The sequence below is a fragment of the Cricetulus griseus genome, chromosome X (assembly GCF_003668045.3).
Source record: "Cricetulus griseus strain 17A/GY chromosome X, alternate assembly CriGri-PICRH-1.0, whole genome shotgun sequence".
In the NCBI taxonomy this organism is placed as follows: Eukaryota; Metazoa; Chordata; class Mammalia; order Rodentia; family Cricetidae; genus Cricetulus; species Cricetulus griseus.
Genome location: NC_048604.1, coordinates 103,902,562 through 103,921,688, shown reverse-complemented (window position 1 = coordinate 103,921,688; position 19,127 = coordinate 103,902,562). Strand labels below are relative to the sequence as shown.

The 19,127-nt window shown below is 39.1% G+C and overlaps 1 protein-coding gene across 4 annotated transcripts in view; it reads right to left on the bottom strand.

Moving 5' to 3' along the window:
• Positions 1–19,127, bottom strand: part of Arhgap6 (Rho GTPase activating protein 6) — a 520,326-nt gene that overhangs the window by 28,549 nt on the left and 472,650 nt on the right. For all 4 annotated transcript variants that reach the window (XM_035449868.1, XM_035449869.1, XM_027431822.2 and 1 more), the window contains 4 exons: positions 18,583–18,638; positions 15,400–15,550; positions 14,234–14,382; positions 6,713–6,892 (listed from right to left, as the gene is read on the bottom strand). In XM_035449868.1, coding sequence (XP_035305759.1) covers positions 6,713–6,892; positions 14,234–14,382; positions 15,400–15,550; positions 18,583–18,638 — 536 coding nt within the window. The remainder of the gene's footprint in view (positions 1–6,712; positions 6,893–14,233; positions 14,383–15,399; positions 15,551–18,582; positions 18,639–19,127) is intronic.

The following is a 19,127-nucleotide window of genomic DNA, read 5'->3' as shown; positions in this document are numbered from 1 at the left end:
GTCAAAAAATCAAACTGAATCTTTTTGTGTGGCTCTTTGTGATAGGAGGTTCGTCATTTTAGGAGGCTCTGGGTGTATGTGGAGGTCAAGAGGAACTCAGTTTGGTAAATATTTTTTTTTTTTGGTTTTTACTTTCTAAGACAGGTTCTCAGGCTGTATGTAGCTCAGACTGGCCTTGAGCTCACCATGTAGCCCAAGGTGTCCTCAAACTCACAGGAATCCTCCTGATGAAGTCTCCTGAATGCTGTCATTAAGGGTATGATCCACAATGCCCTGACTTCAGTGAGTATTTCTTGTAGTATTTTGGGGTAATTGAAGAACTTTAGTGAACAAATACAGTGGAAGATGCAAAGGATTTCTTTGAGATGACTTAAGAAAAAAAAAAACAGGAAGAAAAATCAGCAGTGCTCCATGGCAACAGGTGAAACAGCTCAGGAGTAATGTCCCTTTGTTCTCTCCCACCTGTATATGATGCCTGGGGAAAGGTTTGGTGTCTTTGCAGACAAGGACAGGCAAGCAAAACACCAGCTGGGACTCAGACTAGCTGTTGGACACAGCTGCTGGCTTGAACATTGAATGGGAAGATGCTTTAACTATTTTAGAGGTATGGAGATCATTAAGGGTCTCGTGACTCCCCACTGTCTCTTTCTCCCCATAATTGGCCTCACTATTCGAGATACTGCATCAAAGTACCTCTGTTCCTTTTTCCCTGTGGGGAGACATTATGCTTTAGAAATAAGCTACTTAATGATGGCTTTTCTTGGTCTCACAAATGTGTCTTAGTCCTCACAGGTGGTATTAGCTAGAGAAGCTAATGTTGTACATAGTGCCTTCCTTAACCTGTGGCACATAAAAAGTGGTTGTTTATTACTCTATTAGCATGGAAATGGGAAGCATATCCAATTAGAGGGATGCATTGTGCAGGGTGGTTTCTTGTTTGATGTCTTGGATGACTGATTGACCCCTTTTGAATGGCATACAACAGAGATTCAAAAGAAATGCAATCCACACTGGGGAAATGAAGAGAGCACAAAGCAAAATTCGCCTCCCAGCTGAGCTTGTGGAAATCTCACTTGACCTTTTTTTTTGTTTTGTTTTGGTTTGGTTTTTTGAGACAGGGTTTCTCTGTGTAGCTTTGGAGCCTATCCTGGCATCACCTGACCTTTTTTAAAATTAACTTTCTTCATACACTATATTTCAAAAAATATGGATCACTTCGTAAATTTGCATATCGTCTGACCTTTGCTGCAAGTAGCGCTCATTTGACATTTCTCAAGTGCCCTTAGTGGATCTCCAGCTTGGGCTGACAAACAATGCAATGAGAATGTTCTTCCTTTCTACATCACCACTGCATCCAGGATTTCACTACCTTCAACTGGTGTCTTCTCTTCCTTGCCTCTTTCCGAAAAAGCCGTGCTACAAACCATGCAGTATCAGCCCTTAGCACAAGCTGACATCTTTCTCCACTCCACTCTGAAACTCTCATTAATTCCAAGGCTAAGGAGTTATTTTCCCTGAGAGTACCACCATCACTCACAGAAGAGACAGCTTGCAGACCAATTAGTGAGTCAATGATTTCCACAGTGAATGCTTTGTACTTGGGATACCAGTCTGCAAACAAATGACTGTTACCTTCTATTTCTGGTGTTTTCAGAAAGGACCATTTTATGTTAACCAGTTTTAAACAGAAACAGAAGATCATGATTTAGAAGTATGGGAATTGTAGAGGTATGGGCGCTGAACCAAAACAGCAACGAAAATACATTTTTTTCTGGCAGTATACAGCCATAGTATTCAAGACATAATTATTGAATGTTATCTTCTGCTAAGTACTTTCTAGATGATGTGGGTGTCAGTGAACAACCTAAAATCTCTCTTTTCATCAGGTACAATAGGGCATGCCTGCATTCTTAGCACTGGAAAGGATGGCACAGGAGGAATGTGAGCTTAAAAGGCTAGCCCAGAGTATACAGGGATACCACATCTCAACAAGCAAACAAAACCCCTGCCACTGTAATATTTGTATTCAATTTTTGTTTCAATGATCAAAATAAAGGAGTTAATCACGGAATGGGTTAAAAGGTTATCAGTGCTGTGGAAAGAAGAAAAAGAAGGATAGGGAAGTGACCAGGAAGATGTATACATGCAAACTGATGACAGTGTCATTCACAATGGCCAGGGTGGGCTTCCCCCCAAGGCAGCACATGAATGTGTTTTATAAAGCAGGTACTGTATTACTTGAGTGTCATGATAACAGCAGTTCAAGTTTTGTGCCCAGTATATGTCAGTCTTGTGCTACATGCCGTTTCTAAATGGCATGTGCTACATGGTATTTCTAAGTTTCAAAACAGTCACATAAAATAGGTCCTTTACTCTCATTTTATACAGAAGAAAAACGAGGGCTTAGAGAAGATAAACATAGAGTCAGAGGTCATATTACAAATAAATAGATTGGAGGGGATCAGGATTTTGATAACTAATTCCAAAGCTCATGGTCTTTCTACCATATCTGTGTTTCCTAATATGTGGTTTCCCTAGGCATGATAGGAATCTAGTTAAAGCTCCCGAAGGGATTCAGTACAAAGAGCTGATTCCTAGGCCCTATGCTATTCACTTCAATCTTCTGGAAAGTAGCCTAGGAATCTGAATGTCTAACAAGTTTCCTTGCAAGCTCTGCTGCACTTTGAGAATTACTATTATCATCTGTTACCTTGGTCTTTGGGGGTATGCAGACTAGATAGAGTATTAAACTGTAGCCCAGGTTGACCTGGAATTCACTCTGTAACTCAGGCTGGCCTCTAGTTGCAGAGATTTCTTGCCTCAGTTCAAAGACTTCCAAACAAGTGCCTGACCTGACCCTTTAAAAAATACAAAATTCAATTCTCATGGTTGCGGGGATAGAATCCAAGACCTCATACATACAGGGTAAGGACTCTATCACTTAGATATAGCCCCAGACACTAATCTGATTCTTGCATCATGTTATCCTTTGGTGCCTCTTTAATACTGGGCTAAAGCAAGATTCTTCCTTGCCTTTGCCTATTTCCCATTAACTCAGGTCATGGTCACAGAGGAGACATTCTCAGCATTATAAAATGAAGGACATTAAGAACAATGTTTAGATCACTGTCAGGCTTCTTGGGTCTAGATCCTTTCCACCAGTTCTTTTGTGGAATGATTGTTTGCAGGGTGCTTTGTGCTTTTAAGGAAAAGCTCACAGCCATTGCTGCTAAGTCTTTATTTGCAGTGTCAGTGGTAGGAGTATATCCCTTTTCCAACTCATAAACCAACCTAGGGACTATGAAGAGACACAGTGGCTAACTACCTTTAGTCAGTTGGCAGGTTTTGTCTGTCTAGGTTCATCACTCTTCATTTGGGGTAATCATTGTTCTAGAAGCATCTTAAAAAATAAAAATAGTAAACAAAATTTTATACAAACAGCTGGATTTTTATCCACCCATAAGCATGAGCTTATATGAAATTTGGTATCATAGAAAAGATTCTGAAAGGTCAAGTATGCCAAGAGAATCAAAAGTTGTGATGAAATTAGTTTTTCTTCTGCTTTAAGAAGTATAAAAGGAGAAGTCAGTTCTGAAGCACTGAACCCCACAGATGTTAGAGCTAAAAAGGATCTTGGATAGCATTCATTTAAGACTATTCCATGATAACTAAAGAAATAGAAATCAAAGATGAGGTCATGTAACTAACATAGAAGAGACAGATTGTAGTCAGGTTTTCGGCTCTACTTTATTTTTACAGACTCTGGTTTGGGAATCTGTCTTTCTCCCCCTTCAATTTCTTCCACTGTTCTTTTTTTTCAGTACAGTTCCCACAGTCCATCTAAGGAGATCAGACATGATTATACCTATGGTTAACTTAGGCTAAGAAAGGTATACTTAATTCCTGCATGCCCAAACTTTCCCTGCATGTAAGACTTGGGAGATAGAAATCATACATCACACAGCTACTATCAAGTCACTGCTGAATCTAACCAATGTTTATCTTGTTTCTACCATGCCATTGGCACAGCAGTAATGAATGCATGGACCAGACAACACTACATTTTGGTGAGGAGAAACACAACCAAAAAGAAAAATTGGCAAAATTATCAGTAGTGGTGACTTCTAAGGAAGAAAAGAACAGAGTGTGAATATGAAGTCAGGGTGTAGTGGTGGTGGTATATGTGTGCGTGTGTTAGCAATAGTAGCAGGAGTCACAGCAGGAATAGTAAAGTGAGGGGGGAGGCATTAGATTATAGACAAGGTCATCAAGATGGGCTTCTCTAAGAAACACAAGTCATAACTTGTGCACATAAATATTTGTTAATGCCCAAGAGAATATCAACATCAGTCTCTGCAGAGAATGATAAAAATACAGCAGGTTTGGAAAAGATCACAAGAGACAGAATACTGATGCTTTGCTGCTGTCCTAACTATTCCAGGTGGCAGGAAGTAGAGGAGGGATGACACAATTACAATGACTCCGCCTTTCAAGGGGATCAGGAAGCATTTTGTTGTATACGAGGCGAAAAGAAATTCCTGATGGTTTGTGGTTTCATATAAAGGAAAACTTTGCTTAGAATACAGAATTTAGAGAATAGAATTAAGATTGACGAGAGATATTATTTTGTTAAAAAGTCCAGAGAACATGAAGTGATGCCAAAACAACTTGGCAAGATGATATGTGACTTAATGAAAATATTGAAAAGTTCAGACATTTGATTCATCCAAATATGTAGTTAATTATGAGGATTTGGACTGAAGTGTGAAATTTATATAGTTGATGACTAATTCAACATTTTTGAGAGCTCTCCATGTGCAACACAGGGACAATGCTTCAGAGACACAATAGGGAGCAAGCTGCCACTGTTATTCACTGTGGTAAATGCATTTCCTCTTCCAACTGGGCATCTAGCAAGAATACAACTCCCAGCCTCCCTTGAAGTTAAATATAATCTGTGAGTAAATTCTGGCCATTAGAACTCAGTGCATATGATGGGTACTCCTTTTAGGTATACAGTAAAAGCCTAGGGATATCAGAATCTTAACAGTACAAGGATCTTAGGTTTCTAAGTCACCACCTATGAGGCAGTCTATCAAATGTCTGATAAAACATTATGGTACTTATGTCTCTGGTGCTAAAATACTGAAATTCAATGCAGCCCATGTTGCCAAACTAATATAATTATTAACTCTTGGACAGACACTTCCATCTGTATAACTTTTTCTCATAGCAAATGATTCTGGTAATAACTTTAAGAATTAGATTTTTTTTCATTTTACATGAGTTAAATTCATGCTTATGGGATATTGAATTACTCGATCACAATATTGTCATTTGAATATGCAAAATAAATGTGTATAGGACAAGCATGGCAATAAATCTATTATAAAGAATTTGATGAATATAGGTAAACACTGAAGGAGATTCGGAAAAGCTAGCTAGCATTCAAGGTTGAAGGAGCCACAGAAAGCTCCAGTTGAATAGGCAGGCTTTATTTCATTTTCAAATGATAAGAGAAATATCAAGAGAAACGTGGAAAACATTCCTGTAAAAATTGACATGCAATCTGAGTAGAGAACAGAAATAGAAGAAAATTGGCATTTGCTCTACTGTTTCAAGGGAAGTTTGAGCAAGCAATACAGTTTTATGAAGGAAAACAGGAACTGGTAATTCAATACAAATAAAAAAAATACTTACTGAGTGCCTACCAGATGCAGGACCTTCCAAAAGTGTACAGAGGATACAGATAAGTGATAACAAGGACAGAGTCCTTGCTTTAAATGCATTTATAATCTGCTAGAGGAAATGACCATACATGACTGCAATACAATGCTGAGCAAGATAAACATAAATAAGAATAGTAATGGGTTTCAGGAGATAGATAAATGACATGGGAAATGACAAGGGAAGGGCATGAGACAGAAAGGTGAAATTTCATACAGATTGACCTTGGAGAAATCATGTCACCATAGTTGGTTATGAACATGTGAATTCACAAAGATACTACAATTCCAAAAGAGGTATTTTATTAATATTTTGAGCAAGAACTACTGCTCCATGGGTAACTCAATCTTTACATATGATTATTATTTAAGGGACAAGAAAATGAAGTTTGTACTTCTGATACAATGATGAAAACATGGAAACAAACTTTTGTAGTGACACTAGAGTAATGGAAGATTCTTTTTTTGTGTGAAGAAACTCAGTTTAATGTGAAACTTACTAATTTTTTCATATCTTTTTTCCTTTTTTATATAAATTAGAAGCAAGCTTGTTTTACTTGTCAATTCCAGTTCCCTCCCTCCTCCCCTGCCCCCACCATCCCCCATCCCATCCCTTTCTGTTCCTCAGGGAGGTGAGGCCTTCCACAGGGGATCTTCAAAGCCTGTCATATCATTTGGAGAAGGGTCTAGGCCCTCCCCCATGTGTCGAAGCTGAGAGAGTATCCCTCTTTGTGGTGTGGGCTCCCAAAGTCCATTCGTATGCCAGGGATAAATACTGATCCACTGCCAGAGGCCCCATAGACTGCCCAGTCCTCCTAACTGACATCCACGTTCAGGGGTCTGGGTATCAAACTGCCTCATTTCCAATGAATTCACTCATGAGCAGCATAGCAGACCAGAAAGCAATAAACTTGAGTTTCATTATACCACCAGAGGCAAGCAACAAGAAAATCACTGAGGTGTCTAACCACTGTGGGGCCACTTACCATGAACAGGGCTTCATAGTTTTCAATCATCTTCTGTACCACAGCTATGATAGCTGTGCTCTCTTCAGCTCTGGCTGAGCTCTGAACAGAATATTCTTTGTCTGATGACTTCTGCTTGTGGAGCAGGTTGGGTCCAAATATAGTGGCCAAGTTCAGAGATGTCATTTTGTTCCCAGTGACCTATGAGAGAAGAAAACCAAAGACTGTTCCTATGTTGCTTTTTTAAATGTTGGGAGGTTCAATAAGCCATGAAATATTTTCATTAGTAATTTTTCCTTATGTGGAAAATATCACCTTTGTCAGAATCAAAGAGGACATGGAACTCTGCCCTTTTTCTTCATATTTTGGATTGAAGATCAAAATTCATCAGTCATCTCAATAGCACACTGAATAAAATCTTGCAATTCTGGAGTATTTATTGTCAAACTCTTATTATTCAATATTTCCAAACCATTTGTACTTAAAAAATATTGATGCTCTGCAATCCATCTACCAATGTGTCTCTCCATCTGTCACTTTACCCACCAATCCATAACATCTCCACTCATCCATCCACTCAGCATATTTCTACCCTAAGCTTGACATTTTCCATGGGTCAAAATTATTTTTAACATTTCCAACAACAATAATCACAGCACAGTCCTTATTTTAGCGGGCTTATGTTCTAGGAAGGAAGTCCACTTCTCATTCCCAGTTAGTGAGTACTAAAATGGATCTTATCAACTCCAAAGACCCCAGAATTTGGAGGTATCAATATTAACAAAAAAATCATTTGAAAGAATGAAAGCATTATGTCTGGTGAAAAGAACAGAGTCTCTTGGGTACGGAACATTTTCACAGTGGAGCACACAAAAGCCACATGGAATATATTTGAGACATCAGAGCAAGAGAATTTTATATGGAGAAGGAAGGATTTGCCTGTTTGAAAGAGCATCCTATGGCTGCAAGGACATCAGTGATGTGACAACACACGGGGCATGGGACCACAGCTAGGTTTCAGCAGCTAGCTTCTGAACTGTAACATAAGAAATAGAAGTAAAGTATAGTTTCCAATCGTCATGTAGATTGTCAATGTAGAGAATTAGGGTGCCATGCTTGGGATGAGGATTCCGTGTTTAAATAACAGTAACAGAAACCAATTGAGAATAGGCAAGGAATATGGAGGGTTGAGGAATATGCCCCTTAGACTTAACCACCCTCAAGGAGCAACTGATGAAACAGACCAAGAAAGGGGCCAGGCATTTGGAGAATAAGAGAAACGTGTGCTGGGAAAGAATGCTAGAGGAGTTTCAAGTGTATGATCTCCTGAGACAGATGTTCACCATGACATTCTATTCATTCCCCTCTGGACTGGATTTGAGGATGGTTCTGATGGACTAGATTAGAGCCTTTGCAGGGTTGAAGCATGCAGTGAGAACAGTGAGGACAGATGCTTCTTCAAACACTCTCCCAAGCAGGGACAAAGAAGGGCATGGCAAGGCACTATCAGGAATCATAGAATGAAGGAAACACAGTACTGTTTAGGTGAAAATATTAAAAAAAATGAAACACACACATGATCAGTGTTAACAAGTAGAAAGCATGGGCAAGCATGTAGAAACAAAATAACTCTCATCTACCCCTCTTCTGACCCAGTTTCCAAATACTTTTAAGTGCCAATTTGCACAGAAACCTGTAGTACAGTTTTTATTCCCTGAAATCTAGAGTCTCACTCCATATCCTATTTGTAACTTGCTTGTTGTCTCTTACCAACATGTTTCGTTCATCTCCCAATTTCAAATAACTCTTCAGTTTTTCTAGGCAGTTAGCAACCTGTTGCATAAACTGATAATGATTTGTTTTAAGCACAGTCAAATGATATGCATTTGTGTCATTTTCAGTCTTCTGTTGCTATAAATAATGTACAGAAATATCTACATAAAGGCATTTTATGTGCTTGGCTGAGCAGTGTCTTGGGAGTCATTTCTCCAAGTTAAATTGTTATAATAAGGAATATGAGCATTTTTAAAAGCTTGGTAATCTTATTACTTACTTTCCTTTTTCACATGGGAAGGAAAGTCTGGCTAAATATTTCTATCCAGTGTTTATCATGGCAGTAGTAAAATTTGTGGCAGACTATTCTTTGTTGTGGGGACCATTCTAGGCAGGGCAGGATATCAAGTGTCCTTAGATCATTAAATTCTAGTAGCATCCCTTCGCATCCAGTTGTGCCAACCACAGGTGTTTCCACATGGGCTCTGTGTACCTTGTAGGGCAAATATGTTTTTTTTTTTTATGAGAACTGTTGGTCTGTGTGAACTTTGATTTCTCTTGTTAACATTAGCTGAGAATGCTGAGGACTGTCAGGATGTCAGGATAAAGATGCACACCCAACCCCAGGAAGATCCACACCACCTTTAAGACAGTATGTGACTACCTAGTATAAGATTCAGGAATCTTCACAGAACAACCAAGTTAAAGCCCTTGAGTCTCCCCTTTACCATGTGAAGCTCTGAACTGGTGGTAGTCTTGTCCTGCAAGCTCCTCATGGAACTTGGGTTGCCTTTTCTTTTTTTTTTTTTTTTGTTAAAGGATGAGGCTATTTTCAGATAAACAAGTTGCCACCAAGGGGAAGTATTATTCTGTGTGGTAAACTTTACAAATATAAAGACACGGTACTTTTCTATGGGACTTTTAGTTACTTTGTCTTTGTTTGACTTTGTTGATATGAAGCTCTATAAGTTTTCATTTTATTTTTCATTATCTTCCTGGAAATTCATGGTTAAGGAGAAAATAAAATATGTGTCATTTTCCAATTCCTCCTTTCTGAACTTGGAGGCATCTGGAAAGCTTCCCCAAACCCCCTCCCCCTCTTTAAAGTAAAACTGGAGTTTTCTTTTTCTTTTTTTAAGCATGAAGAAACAGAAGATTTTGTTTTCACTTAAAAGAATGCTCAGTACAAGGACAATCCAGAGCTCTGTTTCCGCTCTCTCCTTCTCTGGTTGCTATTCTGGGAATGCAATACTATCCGTCTTTAAGATTGCACATGGATTCCAGCTGCAGCCCAAGCTGATGCTCTTTGTTCCCATTTTGTGTTTTGTTTTGCTGTTTATTAAATTTGGAAGAAGTCTTATTCCTGGACATCTCCCACCTTTGCTCCCCATGTTTCAATATACACACATATGGACATTAATTAATTCATTAGTTAGTTTGTTAAAGTATATGTGGTCTGTCTAGGTAATAGGAACACTGAAAACTAGGCCATTACTGTATGATCTAGTTAGCCAGCCAATTCCAGGAAATCTTCTATCTTCACTAAGTAAGCATTCCAGATAATTTCTAGGCACCATATAAATAGCATGTATTAAAAGTCCAGATTGTCCAGACATCAACTAGGGGCTTTCCATAGATTTTTCACTTTTTTATTAATATAAGCTTATGGGCAAAGCAGCTGCTCCCATGGTCATTATTTTATAGATAGTGGGGGCAGTAAGGCCCAGAGCCAGGAGTAGGTGGAACAGTAGGAAGTGAAGCCATACAGCTGTTCTGGTGCCAGCCTTTTATACATTCCATCATATGGGTGCCCCTCTTCCTGTTCACAGACCCTATAAGAGCACAGGGAGATGGGAAAATGAGCTTTAAAGCAAGACTGGAGGAGGCTGAGGCAAGGGAGGCAGAATCTTGCAGAAGTACTAAAGCTAACTTACCATGTCCTAGAAGCAAGTACCTCCTCAAAGGTCAGAAAACATGGCTCCACATTGGTTCTTTGTTGCTTCCTATATAGTTCCTTTGAGAGTTGAGGGCAGCTAGAGACCCTCTCACAAAACAAATGCCTAGTCACACCATATTTCTTATGCCATAGAGTCTTTAGTTTTTTTGTTGTTTTTTTATTTTTATTTTTTTTTTTCGAGACATGGTTTTTCCGTGACGTTGGAGGCTGTCCTGGAACTAGCTTTTGTAGACCAGGCTGGTCTCAAACTCACAGAGATCTGCGTGGCTCTGCCTCCTGAGTGCTGGGAGTAAAGGTGTGCACCACCGCTGCCCGGCAGCCATAGAGTCTTAAACTCTGAAAAAAGAACACCCTCAAGAGGTTTGGGTTTTATTCCTACTATAATCGTTTTTTTTAAAAAGAGGAAATGAACTATTTCTTAAACCTGGATTTTTTTCTATAAGTGGCAAAGCAAATAGCAAGTTAATATAAGACAAGCAATCCAATAAGATACTGCAATTTCCCCCAAAATACCACCAATGGGTTGATATCAATATATGCAAATCCATTTTTGATATGTCTTCATAATATTACCATTGAAGAGTGCACTGAGTTTTAAGCACATATTAAAAAGGACATAATGTTTTCACTTTGCAGAAAAGGGAGTGTAAGCCTTGCCTCGCCCAGACTCTGCTTTTCCTCCATTTCCTCTTTCACATAGACAAGGCTCTGGCAAAGCTTTGTGATCCCCAGACCTTTTTTTTTTTCTAATCTGCGTCAATTTTCTTCCATGCTGCAATCCATAAAGAAGTGATGTCACAACAAATGCTTTGCAAACTAACAAGTAGGTAGGAGAAATGGAGAAATGATCTGTTCTTTTTCCATAATTTGCAATGTAGTATTTTGTCTGTCTCTATTCTTCTGCCCATTCTATGTTCCCTACCTGTTCATGCAACTAAAAAAAAAATTCTAACCAAAGAATCTCTTCTTTGTTAATCTACTTCTACCCTTAGCTTCTATTAGAAGGGCTTAGCTAACTCCTATTCCTATGCCATGCTTATGTAGTCCATCTGCTCAACCCCCTACAAGGCTTGTATTCAGTATTCTCCATGGAGCCATTTGCAGGCCTTCTAGCTCATGTCTATCACTTCTCTGAATGCCTGTTTGCCCCTGTCTTCATATCCTCCACCTCTAGACTCCTATTTTCTCTACTGTCATTGATAAAAAGCTCCCTAACTCTCTCTCTCTCTCTCTCTCTCTTTCTCTCTCTCTGAAATTAACCTATAGCATAGCATAGATTAGATCATCTGTTTCCCAGTGCTCTCACAGTTCATATCTTAGCAGGATGGAAGCATTCAGTACTTTATGAACATGGCCCAATTTCTTGTCACTCCCCAGGTACTACTCAGCTCTGTAGCCTTAAGTCTAAAACAGCTGCTTCCTTAAAGTCACTTCTAACCTGTCCAAGGAAGTAATGCTGTCTTTCTATTTTTCCCTGCTGTTTTATCTAAGTAACTTAGACTAGCTGCAGTGTGAAGGACAGCTGGACATTTACTATTTGCAGAGTCCATATGATCACTAGCCCATATGATGATATGATGACTTTATATGAATTGATGAAAGAAACCTTTCTGCAAAAGCTTTTTACTGCTACTTGCAGGGATACTGTCCTAATAACTTTGCAAATCTACAGTGACAAGTGGGTATATGGTACCTCTCCAGAGTTGTTAACTGTACAGATGTGACAGTTACATTGCAATAAGTGGAAGCTCCCTGGATGACAAGGGCTAAGTTATCTAACCATTGTCCTTCAGTTTTCACCCATGAAATGTGGCCACAATGACATTTGTCTTGCTTATTCAAAGGATTAGGTACTGTGGCATAAAACCGACACATGATAGGGGAAGTCATAAATGGTAGCTAGGATGCTAGCAGGCTAATATGAATCTATATTTTCATCTAGGGATATTGTCTTCTCTGGGTACTGGAGTCTTGATGAGCTTTGAACTGAAAACTGGGTGTCTCAAAATTATTCCCCAAAAGCAATATGATAGTAAGTTGCACTGGAGGTTTTGCTTCCCTCAGTGCCTTCTTAATCACCCAAGACTGCTTTCTCCTTCTCACATAGTACTTAAGGAACACCAGAGAGGCAATTGACATACCTTCCAATCAGGGCTCCATTTCCACTCAGCCACCAGACTCTACAGCTTCCATTATCTCTATAGTCCATAAAGGCTACCCCCAGACGGATAATGTAACTATGCAACAATTATGGGAATTATAGTATACCCATAGAAGAGCTGTGTATGCTGAAATAAGGTGTAAGGACCAGATGATGAAACCTGAAGCCAGTGGGGTTTCTCTAATTAGAACTCCTACAGAAAAAATGGCTACCTTGGGAATGTTCAAGTTCTGTTCTCACACTCCTGGTGGGAAGGAGGAGGAGAAATGCAGAATTGCTATTCTGAACTCTGGTAAAAAAAAATACATATGTTCATGGCCTGTGAGAACTAAACCTGTCACGTCCATCATATAGCTGAGCTCTGCTTAATAATTTAAATAATAGCATATGTACAGGTTAAGTAAGATTGGAGCAACTCTGGCTCCGTTTTATTGGGAAAACCAACATCAGAGAGAAGTATGACTGTATGAGATCCAAGAACGAAATGTGGGCCCCTATGAGGGTCAAGATTTAAAAGGGTACCAGCAAGCAGACTGTATCTTTTGACCAATGATGAAACTATAAAACTCTTGAAAGTATAAGTGTGAATGAAGAGAACCACAGCCCCAAATCTCATAATGGAGGATGGATCATACTATCCCTGAATCGGGGCCAGTTTCAACTAGAATATGCTTAAATGGTCTATAGAACTTTTGCAAATGTGCCTGTAACAATTGACCTTAAGGGGCACTGCTATACAATAGCAAAGACCAGAACCTCCAGTCCCCTCCATACTTTACTTAAAAGCAGAATAGAAGCACCATCTCATTCAGCAAATGCCTGCTTTGGAGAAGTGATGAAGTGATTTAAGGAGTGAAAGGATCTCTATACACCAATGCAGATATACACCAATGAGATAAGAGAGGGTTGTCACATTTTGATTCCAAGTCAGCGAGACAGATGTAGTCAGTTGTAGGAATGGTATCCTTCTCTCACTCCTGCATTCCATTTTGACACATTTTCAAAACCCTTCTGTAGCCAATTGTTTATCTTCCTCCCACAAATGGAAATTTAGTCTCCAGTAAGGCATCTTTATGTAAAATAGGAGCCTCATTTGGAGGCATCATTGAAACATCAAGGAGGTCACCAGTTTTTGTGTTTTCAGGAACTGAGCTGCCAGAGAAGGCACTGGGTGGGCACAACTATTACATAAACACCTAGGTCAGAGAACTTGTGATTGAATTTATAATGACCATGAAAACAAACCTTTCAGCATGTCAGTAATGTGTAATATACATTAGATGGAGGTGGGAAGACCCACTGTGCATGTGGTGATGTCATTCCCTGGGCTGGTGCCTCCACTGAATAAAAAGGAGAAAGTAAGTTGGCTGTCAGCAGCCGTCTTTCCCCTTTTTCTCATTTCAGACACAAAGTGACCACTTGCTGCTTGTTGCTGTCACCATGACTTGTTTGTCATGACAAATAAACCCCTCCTTCTTTATGTGGCTTTTGTCAGGTATTGTGTTGATGTAATGAGATAATTAACTAAAGCAGACAGTGAGGTGTCATGTTTTCCAATTGAAATGTATGGCCACATTGCTGGTTTGTGCTTTACCCTCCAGAACAACAGACACACAATAGCAAAGAAGTCACTCTATTTATGGCAGCATACCTCTTGTCCATCTTTGCTGACATTATCATCAGCATGCCTGGCCACAATGGAGAGGAACTGTAGGAGGCGGTGGAGGGTGTCGCAGTTGCAGGGAGGTAGAAGGTAGATGAGGAGTTGCAAGGTGCCCAGTTGTTCCTCTGGCTCCAACACTACACAGGGCAGAGAGAGGCACTCTGAGAAAGACTGGAGGAGCTGACACTGTTTGGGCACTGAGGTCAGGTTTCCGTTCCACTATCTTAAGAAAGAAGTTACCCAGGCCAGCCCTACTTTGTAATGTCACCCATTTTCCTACTACTTTAGCAGCGTAGTTACAAACACCTATGAAAGATATAGAGAACAGCTGGACATCTGGAGAAATCATGAGAAAGATATCTCCATTTCCCTTCTTTTCATCAGCCTCCTTTCTTTTATTCATTACTCAGACTGATTTAATTGGTTTTAGTACACACTAATAAATATTCACTGATGGTGACTGGGAATTGGTGAATGTTTTGAAATCTTTTTATAATGTGTTGAAGGGTCCTTTCTTTTGAACAATATACAAAGTACAGACCTTTTGTTGGCAATATTCAAGACATGTGACAAAGACATTGTCTTCTTTCTCAGCCACCATCTCATTGGAATTGCTACTTTGCAGGAAGAAATGTGTGCAAGCTGACACGTCTCTGACATTTCCCTTCTCGCCCTCCCCAACCTTTCTCTTTCTCTAGAGTCTGTGTGCATAGCCAGACACAGCTTCTTTGAAAACGCTGATACTGGGCTATGCCATTTTGCTTCCACTGAAAACACTTTCTGCCCTCTTTCTTTCTCTGGGTTCTTTGGCTCCCTCCTTCCTCATACCAGAAGCCAGGATTCATTTTTAGGCACAGACTCAATGCAAGTTCTTGCCAGCACTCCAAAGCATCAACTTATAGCACTTTCTACTTTCCTGGGGTCATTGGAAAACATCTGACGTTCTTGGCTTTTCCCATTCGTGTTAGCCCAGCTTTCTTCTTGCTAGTTTCCCCCAGGGTATATCTCAGAAAATCCCCCAAGTAGTCCATTCATTAGAGGCCAATAAAGACAAAAGCAGTTATCAGAAAACACATGCACAAGATTTTCATGAGTGAGCTGGACATCCTGGTAGTCCAGGGTTACTTTCCAACAAATCTGGCTTTGTTACGTACAGAGAGTGTTGATGAATGCTGTGTATAGCTCCCTGGTGAGAAGTGGGTCAGGCATGTCCCTGAGGAACTCCTTCAACAAGGCTGCCACATCATGAACACTGTGCTCCTCTTCCAGACAGACATCAATCCCACGGTCAAATTCCTCACGCAACTAGAAAATCAATGGTTCAAGTATCAGTTACATAAGACTCAGAGGGTTAATTTGACAAGAAGCTTCATACAGCAAATGACACCTTAGAACCATCTAAGGTGTTTGGTGCTCACCCCCCTCCAAAAAAAGTGATATTAAGTGTGTACAGATTACAAGAAGGGGAAAAAAGAAACAATATTTCACCTTGAGCTACAGACTCTACACATACTAGTTATGAATGCATATATATATATATATATATATATATTTGAATGCATTATGGCAAAGCTAGTGTGGATTTATTGTTAATGATGTATGCAGAGGGACTGGATAACAAGAATCAGGAAATTGGGAGTAAGGGCTAAGGGTTGGAAGATAATTTAGGTCAAGTGTAAATGTGAGAGAATTATTACACAACACTTGTGCACGTCACCAAACACATCACATTGGAATTTTGGTAGTTGACTAGAATACGAACAAAAAAAATCAAAGTCATTTGGCAAATCACAAAATTAAAAATATAGATGAGATATGTATGATGAAGCCTTAAAAGATGATACATTGAAATGAAAGTTATCTTTAATTCGTCAGAGTAGCCTTATGAAAAATTACCAGAAATATTATCAGATTTAATCATTTTACAAAGCATACTAACATGGATAGCAGAAGGAAAACATGGCAGCAAGGTGGCAGAGATAATATGCCCCACTTTTATCTCTGACAGCTTGACATGCCTTATGTATTGTTCTCTGTTCCATAAATTATTATGCTAGTCCATGGATAGATAGTGTAATAAACTTCTGTAAGACTCTTTAGTTCAAGCCGGGCGTTGGTGGCATGTGCCTTTAATCCCAGCACTCGGGAGGCAGAGCAGGCAGATCTCTGTGAGTTCGAGGCCAGCCTGGTCTCCAGAGTGAGTGCCAGGATAGGCTCCAAAGCTACACAGAGAAACCCTGTCTTGAAAAACCAAAAAGAAAGACTCTTTAGTTCATTCATTTATTCATCCATTCATTCAACAAAGACTCATCACATTTTGCAGGGTCTCAGGCCCTACTAAAGCTCCTCAAAGTATGCAAGTACACTAATAAATAAAGAGGCAAAGTCCGTAGGCCAGCTTCATCCCTTAGAAGTAGAGATACAAGGTAGATAAGTAGACTACACCACAAATGACAAGTTCTTACTTTACAAATATTCATATTTCCTTTCCTTTATCTGTGGGGATAGGATGTATGTGAACATATGTGTGCAGGTATACATATGTGGAGGCCAGGGAAAATGACATTGGGTGTTTTCCTTTATCACTAGACTTCTAGTGCCCCTGAGACAAGATCATTCACTGAACTGAACCTGGAATATTCCATTTCTTGTTTAGGCAGGAGGTCATCAAGCTTCTGGGATTCTTCTGTCTCTGCTTGCCTTCCCTCACCCCCAGTGCTGACTTATAGGTACGTGCTAGGCTTTTTAAGCAGGTGCTGGACACCAGAATTCATGCTTACACACCAAGAGCCAGCTCCTCAACCCTAGTTCTTACGTTTGAAGAAAATGTGCAGGGTATGTAAAAGTTACATAAAAACATAAAATAGTGAGTGAGTTAAAGCATATTTCATACTCAAATTTAGTCCTACGTTACCACTAATTACAGCTTATTGAGTGAGTAATCCTTAAGTAAATCCCTATGCAAAGATTTTTTCTCCCCTTTTTTTTGGATCCAAAAATGTCAAGGAATAATTGCTGGCACTCATCATTTGTCCACTTGATGAAAATGCTAATCATTGCCCTCAATTGCTCACTGATTCCAGACAATTTTTCATCAGCATTTACAAGACAGCCAGAATGAGGAGTGCACCCACAGAGCTACTGCAATCAAGCTAGTTCAGATACATTATGATTGTTTCCTGAACACATACACATACACACACACACACACACACACAACACACACACACACACACACACACACACACAAAGAGAGAGAGGAGAGAGAGAGAGAGAGAGAGAGAGAGAGAGAGAGAGAGGAGACAAAGAGAGGTGGACCATGAAAGGAGCTCGTTTAATCACATGATCTTGAATTAAATTTCTAAAATTCTATAAGCCTGAAAAGAAAGGTGAAGGAGACCACAGCTGGAGGGGTGATTCAGTTTTACATTTTACAAGTGTCGTGGTGAAATGTTAAATGTTGTTCATTCATCTTGTGTGATTATTAAGAATACACATAAACCAGTTAGGAAAAAAACAACTTTAATTTTTTATCTTAATGATAAAAAGATGCATGATATCGTATTTACTTCAACATATGAACAAATAATTCTTTAACTATATCCAATTAAAATTTTGACCTGGATTAACTTTTAAAATGTAGAGTTCCTTATTTTCTTCTGATTCAACCACTAGAAGAAAAATAGCATTGTAACTGTCTTTTGCTAAGAAATGGATTCTGTTTGTTAAAGGATGGTTGGGGTTTTACGGAAACCATAACAACCAAAAATACCTATCTGATCAAAGGAAACTATCCTTGACAATCTAATATCAAATTTCTGCCAGAAGAATGTAGTGCGAGGCTGAAAAAAACAAAACAAAACAAGAAATGCAGTTTATTCTGAAAAATCAATCAGAGACCAGAGGTTTCATGGAATTTTATAAAGCATTTTTTTGGAAAATGTAAATAAATGTAGTATCAGATTAGATGATTGTGCATGGCATTTTCCTAGTGCATTTGGGTAATACTGGCCACTATGACACTATTTTATCCCTTACTGATTAAGCATTTTCCTGAATCTCTCACATTTCCCACTTCAGTGACATCTTTATCAAACGCTTTCCTTCAGCTGAGAATGGAATGGACATGTCCAGATATATTCTTTCTGTTTTTTTCACCCCAACATCACATTTCTAACCTTCTTAGTTGCGTTTTATCTCCTAGGATTTAATTATACTATAATTGGATGGAGGGTTGGGAAAAGATAGAGAGAATTTACATAAACTTGAACTTTCTACCTATTAATTCAATGAAATGTCATGGGAAATGGACAGTATATCCTTCAGTTTTCACTTACTTGTCTTACTCTCTTCTTTGAGCTTCCAACTCGAAATATCCCCACTGTCTGGAGGCCTGTAAACAATCAAACAAAATCAAGAGTTTTTTTTTTTTTATGCCTGAGACTCTGGATGAAATCAATGTAGATACAGTGCAGAATGCTTGTACAAAGCTGTGATGTGCAGAACAGCAGTGACTTTACAATATTCAGTGGCACATCCATGTGCCATACTACTCACCTTCTCCAGATATACAGTTGGCCTTTTAAACTTTGGAATTATTTTACCTGAAGTGTTTTGGGATGAGATTTTTTTCCCTGTGGGACTATTGATGTTATAGGTCAGAGAGATCTTCTTTATAGGCATCGACCCTATAATTCTACATCTATGACATGATTCTAAGATGATAAAAATTGTGAACAAAGTCATGTACACAGAAGGGGTTGGGGTAGGACAATTTATAAGGGGAAAACAAGCTGTGTATTTGGATCTAACTTGGGTCCACTCATATGATAGACTATTGTGCATCCTTTTAAAATGACATTTATAAGAAATTTTTTTAAAC